This window comes from Rattus rattus, chromosome 2 (assembly GCF_011064425.1).
Source record: "Rattus rattus isolate New Zealand chromosome 2, Rrattus_CSIRO_v1, whole genome shotgun sequence".
Classification (NCBI taxonomy): domain Eukaryota; kingdom Metazoa; phylum Chordata; class Mammalia; order Rodentia; family Muridae; genus Rattus; species Rattus rattus.
In genome coordinates, this window is record NC_046155.1 from 177998426 (window position 1) to 178005382 (window position 6957).

Below are 6957 nucleotides of genomic sequence, written 5' to 3' on the forward strand. Positions count from 1 at the left end.
ATATAAGGAGATCCTACATCAAATAAGCAATCGGTCTATGTTTAGATACACATGCATGAACACACGAACATGTACACAGAAACTTGGGATCAAACTCAACTTAATTCTGTGAGTTCGAGGCCAACCAAGACAACTAATTCCAGGAATGCCAGGGCTACAAAGAGGAGACTCTGTCTCAAGAAACAAACAAAACAAACAAAATCTAACCATGAGTTGGCCTCAGACTCACAGAGATCCTGCGTCTGCCTTCCGAGTGCTGGGATTAAAGGCTGTGCCACTACGCTCAGCCCAGCCACGTGTGTTTTGTGCTTTTCAAGACAGGGTTTCTCTGCGTGCCCTGGCTAGAGAACTGGAGCTAGCTCTGTAGACCAGGCTGGCCTCAAACTCACGAGGTCTGCATGCCTCTGACTCCCAGTGGCTGGGATTGAAGATGTGGCCGCCACTTTCTGGCTGTTCTTTCTTGGTTTTGGACAAAAGGACACTTTCACTGTCCTTGGCTTGTGTCCTTGGCTTTGGAGGAGGTGTTTCTTAAGGGAGGCTGTTCCCTTGGGGGAACGAATTAGGAAAGAAGTTGAGGCAGCTGTGGTGGCATGCTTATGGAATCTACACTCAGGAGTTGGAGGCAGGGGGATCAACAGCTTGAAGACAAGCTGTGGTGCATAGCAAGGGAGAGCCTATCCTTCAACAACAACAACAACAACAATAACAACAACAAAAGAGGGAAGGAGGGAAGAAGGGAATGCAAAGTTACTGGGATTGTTCCCCACTCTTGTTTTCATTTATTTATTGTTGTTATCGTTTGTCTGTTTGCTTTGGCTTGCTTTGCCTTGGAGACAGTTTGTTGTGTAGCTTAGGCTGGTCTCCAGCCCTCCCTCCGTCTATTCAGCAAGCTTTCCGCCATCACACCTGGCTTTGGGTTTGTTCCTTGAATGTATAAAATGCTAACATAATTCCAGGGATCAAAATCATGCAAACTTGTGTACTTTTCCTCGGCTCCTTGATCTACCTCCTCCCTGATGCAATCATCCTCTCTTGTTCGTCAGCTTCCCTCCTCATGCTTATTTTTGCAAAAACAAGCAGATGCACATGGATCCCCCCCCTCCACCCGTTTCAACACTGAGGATTGAATTTAGGGCCTCACGCATGCTAGGCAAGTCTCCTCTGCGTCCACATCCCCTACCCCCTACTGGGGGATTCTAGGCAAGCATTCTACCACTGAGCCACACTCTCAGTCCCCCCCATCCCTTTCCTCCTCAGCCCCCCCCCCCTTTCCTCCTTTGTTATTTTGACAATGGTCTTACTAGGTTGCTCTAGCTGGCTTTGAACTCACGGTAGATCAGGCTGGTCATGAACTTTTTATTTTTTCTTTATATAAATACACTGTGGCTGTCTTCAGACACACCAGAAGAGGGCATCAGATCCTATTATGAATGGTTGTGAGCCACCATGTGGGTGCTGGGAATTGAACTCAGGACCTCAGAAAGAACAGTCTGTGCTCTTAACAGCTGAGCCATCTCTCTGGTCCCTAGCCATGAACTTTTATATGTGGGTCTTCTGTAAGAGCAGTAAGTGCCATTAAACACTGAGGCGTCGCTCGAGCCCTACTACTGTATTCTTTTTATTTTTTTTTCCCCAAGACAGGGTTTCTCTGTGTAGAGCTGGCTGTTCTGGAACTTGATAGACCACACTGACCTCAAACTTCTGAGTGCTGGGATTGCTGTCCAGCTCAACTGTATTCTTTTTGTTAAAAAAAAAAAAAAAAAAACAGTTTCTATGTGTATGGGTGTTTTGACTGTATGTCTGGGCATCACACATGTGCCTGGTGCCCACAGAAGCCAGAAGAGGTCATCGTATCCCTAGGACTTGCGTTATAGACCGGTGCGAGCTGCCGTTGTGGAACAGAGAATTGAACCCGGGTCCTCTTGAAGAGCAGCCAGGGCTCTTAACCACTAAGCCATCTCTCCAGCCATCCTACTCTATTTTTAAGGTGATCTGAGTTTGAGTCTCAGAAACCCCATAAGTGGAGGGAAAGAATGAACTCGGGTTGGGGATTTAGCTCAGTGGTAGAGCGCTTGCCTAGGAAGCGCAAGGCCCTGGGTTCAGTCCCCAGCTCCGGGGGGGGGGGGGAAGAATGAACTCCACATAGCCGTCCTTTAAGCACCATATGTTTGCTATGTTAGGTACAACATCCCTCTCCACACACACCATCTGCTAAATACATTTTAAGATGATCCCCCCTTTCACGCTTAACAGTACATTCTAAGCCAGGTACGGTGGTGAACACCTTTAACTCCCGTGCTTGAGAGGCAGAGGCATGAAGATTTCTATGAGTTTGAGGCCAGCCTGGTCTACATACTGAGTTTCAGGATAGCCAGGGCTACACAGACAGACTTTCTCAAAACAACAAATAAAAAAAAAATATATTCTATACATTCTTATGTACATTTTGTGTTTTCTTTCATTTTACATTTTATTTATTGAATGATTGATGGATTTTGGAGACAAAGTCTTGTATAGTCCAGGCTGTCCTTGAACTTCTGATCCTTCTGCCTCTGCTCCCCGAATGCAGGGATTACAGGTATGCAAGACTATACATGCTTATATGTAATGTTGGGATTTGAACTCAGGGTTTCATGCACTGTAGGCAGGCACTCTATCATTGAACTATGCCCAAACTTTCTTCTCCTCTTTTTTCTCCATCTTTTCTTCTCTTCTTCTTCACCCAACACTTTCCCTTCGTCCTCCTCCTAATCCCCTTGTTTTTCCTCTTCCCTTTCCCCCTCTCCTCTTCTCCTTCTTTTCTTTCTTCCCCTCTCCCTCGTTTTATTTATTTTTTTGAGACAGTTCTCTCTGTGTAGCCCTGGGTATCCTGGAACTCACTCTGTAGACCAGACTGGCCTCAGACTCAGAGATCCACCTGTCTCTATTGCCTCCCCATTGTTGGCATTAAAGGTGTGCACCATCACTGCCCATCTTAACACTTTCCCATATTTTCCAATGACGATTTCGTATATATACATATATACACATATACATATACATACATACATATGTAGAAAGAAAGGAAAGGTGTTGTTTGTGCATATGTAGTATTCATAGCTTTGGAGAGATATTGTCAGGATTGTTTTAAAAGATGAATTCACTAGTAGTTTTGTTGCTGTTGGCTTGTTTGCTTTTTCTGCATGAATGTCTGTGCATTGTGTGCAGTGACTGTGGAGGACAAACGAGAGCATCAGATACCTTGGCACTGGAGTTACAGACAGTTGTGATCTACAGTGTGGGTGCTGGGAACTGAACTTGGATCCTCTGTCAGAGCAACAAGTGCTCTTAACTGCTGAGCCATCTCTCCAGCCCCTACGGAGTGTATTGCTTTCTTCTACACATCTTTATTTATTGAGGGGTGTGTGCAAATGCCACATTGCTCATTTAGAGGTCAAAGGACAGCTTGTAGGAATCAGTTCTCTCTTTCATTTATATCTTGGGGTTCAAACTTGGGTCTTCAGGCCTGTCAGCAAGCACTTTTACGCATCGAGCCGTTTCATAGGCATGAAATTTACAGACTTCCAACATTTGGGGTGTGTTTCACATAAAACACAACTCACATATTACCATGACTTTTACCTCCTTGGCTGAATTTACCAGATCCTCAGGATGGGAGTGATAGATGTTGTGAGCTGCCACTGTGGTGCAGAGATTTTAAACCCAGATCTTCCAGAAGAGCAGCCAGTGTTCTTAACCACTGAGCAATCTTTCCAGCTCTTCTAAGAACACTTTGCTTTATATGTGTCTATATACACATTCGTGTGTGTGTGTGTGTGTGTGTGTGTGTGTGTGTGTGTGTGTTCAGGCCACAGGTTCACACATGGTAGTGTCTTCACCTTATTTGGCCCTTCAAAAAGATCTCCCTTCTGTGGATCTCATCCTCCAGAACAATGGTGTATTTCTTTGATCCCCTTGTTGTTCTTACCCCAGATGGCTTTGTGCCTTTTGGGGACCGCATAATGTTCAGTGACATGAGCTTTGTAGCACATGTCACTATGCATAGAATGGGTGGTCACTATCCTGCCCTTAATCTCTTACAGGTGCACTGAGATCTCAGACGGCAGGTGTGGGTTGGGGTGGGGGCAGCTGGTGGACTCATCTCTAGGTTCTCTGCACCTAACCAAGCCCTGAAACAGAAGGTTGTTCAAAACCCAGAAGTGAAACCTAACCTTGTCATGACAGCTACATGGGAGGCTGAGACCGGAGGTTCAAAAGTTCCAGGTCGGGTTGGAGAGATGGCTCAGTGGTTAAAAGCACTGACTGCTCTTCCAGAGGTCCTGAGTTCAAATCCCAGCAACCACATGGTGCTTCACAACATCTGTAATGAGATCTGATGCCCTCTTCTGGTGTGGCTGAAGACAGCTACAGTGTACTTATAGATAATAAATACATCTTTTTGAAAAAAAGTTCCAGGCCTGTCTGGGCAAGTTACTGAGACCCTGTTTCAAAATAAAAAGTGAAAAGAGGGCTGGGGATATCGCTCAGTGATAGAGCTCCTGCCTAGAATTCACCGGTTATGTATCAAGGCTCAGTGATAGAACTCTTCCCTAGATTCCACCAGTGTGCAGGCATGGCTCAGGTACAGCACTCCTTCATCGACTCCACCAGTGAGAGACTGGTGACATGGCTCAGTGGTAGAGTACCTTCCTAGGACTCGACATGGAGGGCCAGAAGCTGACTGACAGAATTCATTCTTGTCTTGATTCCACCAGTGAGGGGCTAGGCTGTGACTCAGCAAGTGCTTGCCTAGAATCCTCTGCTGAGAGGTTTCGTGTGTGTGTGTGTGTGTGTGTGTGTGTGTGTGTGTGTGTGTGTGTGTGTGTTGGGAGGGGCTCAGTGATAGAGCATCTGCTTAGAATCCCAGTGAGGGGCTGAGGGCATTGTTCAGACAGAACTTGCATAGCGTTTTGGGGAGAATGTGCTAGGGTTAGTCCTAGATATAAGGTAGAGGGGAGAGGGAAGCACTGAGCGGTTGGGAGTGCTCCCTTCTCATGGTCCTGGCATCCTTCTCCCCTTAGGCCTCTCCTTGGTGGTGGGCTTGGTTCTATACATCTCCAGCATCAACGATGAGGTCATGAACAGGCCCAGCAGCTCAGAGCAGTACTTTCACTATCGCTACGGGTGGTCGTTTGCCTTCGCTGCTTCTTCCTTTCTTCTGAAAGAGGTGATGTATTGGGGCCCAGACTGCCAGGTTGAAGGGGGAAGTGGGGCGGGATCGGAGTGGGGGTGGTGGTCTTCGGGATATTCCAGCTCCTGGGAGTCTGGAGCAGATGGGGCTCTGAAGATAGGGCATTTGGATTTGAGGAGAGAAAAAACCCCTGATGTCTTAGAGGTGGGAACCCTGGATTCTAGGGAAGGACTCTCCGAACAGAGGATGGCCTGATTGCTGTGCCCAGGAGGAAAAAGAATGCTGTGTGTTATGAGGAAGGTGGAGGGGCTGTGGGTGTAATCTCTCCGTCTCGGAGAGGAAAGAGCCAAGAGTTCTAGATCCTGGAGGTCTTGGGAGGGAGGAAGCTAAGGGAAACCTGTGGGTTAAGGTTTTGGAAGGTGGTGGGGAAGCCCTCGTTCCTGGGAAAGAACAGAGCTGGGGGCCGATCTCTTTACTTTAAAGCTGGGAGTATTTGGCTGTGTGATTCCTGGTCCAGGAGGAAGAAGAGGCGGTGGGAGGGGGAGGTGCCTGCATTGTGAGGAAGGCGGGTTAGACTTTGGTTCTAACCCCTGGGTCTTGGGTTTTGCTGAGGTCTTGGGGATGATATGTAACTGTGACTCCTGAGCTCTGATAAAAAAGGTGGCAGGGTGCTGCCTCTGGGATTCTGACTGTGCCTTGTCACAGGGGGCCGGAGTCATGTCCGTGTACTTATTCACCAAGCGCTACGCGGAGGAGGAGATGTATCGCCCGCACCCGGCCTTCTACCGACCGCGTCTCAGCGACTGCTCCGACTACTCGGGCCAGTTTCTGCAACCCGAAGCGTGGCGTCGAGGCCGCAGCCCTTCCGACATCTCTAGCGACGTCTCCATCCAGATGACGCAAAATTACCCTCCGGCCATCAAGTACCCGGACCACCTCCACATCTCCACTTCACCGTGCTGAGACCGGAGTCCCTCTCTTCCCTCTTCCTCCCTATCTTTTCCCGTGCCTCACCCATGAAGCCCCAATTCCTTAAGGGACTCTTGGCTGAGGGATGCTGTGCCATTTCCAAGCCCCTACCCATCATCCTCATTTCAACGGCTCCACCCTTTTCCCAAATCTCTCCTCATTGATCCATTATACTTCCAAATGATTCCTCCTCACCTCGCCCTCGTGAGCCTGTCCCCTTTCCCTTAGGTCCCTCCCCACCGGTTAATTCCAACCGCGTTTACTATCTTCTGGTGGCGTCTTGCACCTAGCTCCCCCGAACTCCACCGGACTCCCGCTTCCGGGTAGGGGTGCTGGGCAGGAGAGTGGGTGTGGCAGCCACTGGAATGCCCTGGAATTCCCCCTCCATCCTCTCCTAGCACACCACCAGGTGCCCTGCAGGTCCCTGGTGGCAGCGAGTGGGGATAAGCTTGCTCTGCCCACAGGAATGTGACTATGACTGACATTTCCTCTCTTTTCTCCTCTGGAAAATGACCTTTCTTTCCTCTAATATTCTCCTTCTCTTCTTTCTTCCTCCTCCTTTCTTTTTTCTTTCTTTCTTTCCTTCCTTCCTTCCTTCCTTCCTTCCTTCCTTCCTTCCTTCCTCCTCCTCCTTAGTTCTCCTCCTCTTCCTCTGCCTTTTCCTCCCCCACCTCCTCGTCCCACTTCGTTTTTCCTCCTTCCACCTGCTCATCCAAAGCCCCTAGGTGCATCCAGCCTCTCACACCAAACAAGGATGGGACCCCAGGGTGGAGGGAGGTTCCCTCATGCTATCTCCACACCTGTGCCCGCCTCTTCCC

At 48.6% G+C, this 6957-nt stretch overlaps 1 protein-coding gene across 1 annotated transcript in view; it reads left to right on the forward strand.

Moving 5' to 3' along the window:
• The window catches only part of Cacng7 (calcium voltage-gated channel auxiliary subunit gamma 7), a 29627-nt gene extending 23338 nt beyond the window's left edge, over positions 1 to 6289 (forward strand). Inside the window, exons 5-6 of the mRNA XM_032894551.1 lie at positions 5061 to 5206; positions 5876 to 6289. Coding sequence (XP_032750442.1) covers positions 5061 to 5206; positions 5876 to 6133 — 404 coding nt within the window. The 3' untranslated portion in view covers positions 6134 to 6289. The remainder of the gene's footprint in view (positions 1 to 5060; positions 5207 to 5875) is intronic.
• The last annotated feature ends 668 nt before the right edge of the window (positions 6290 to 6957 follow it).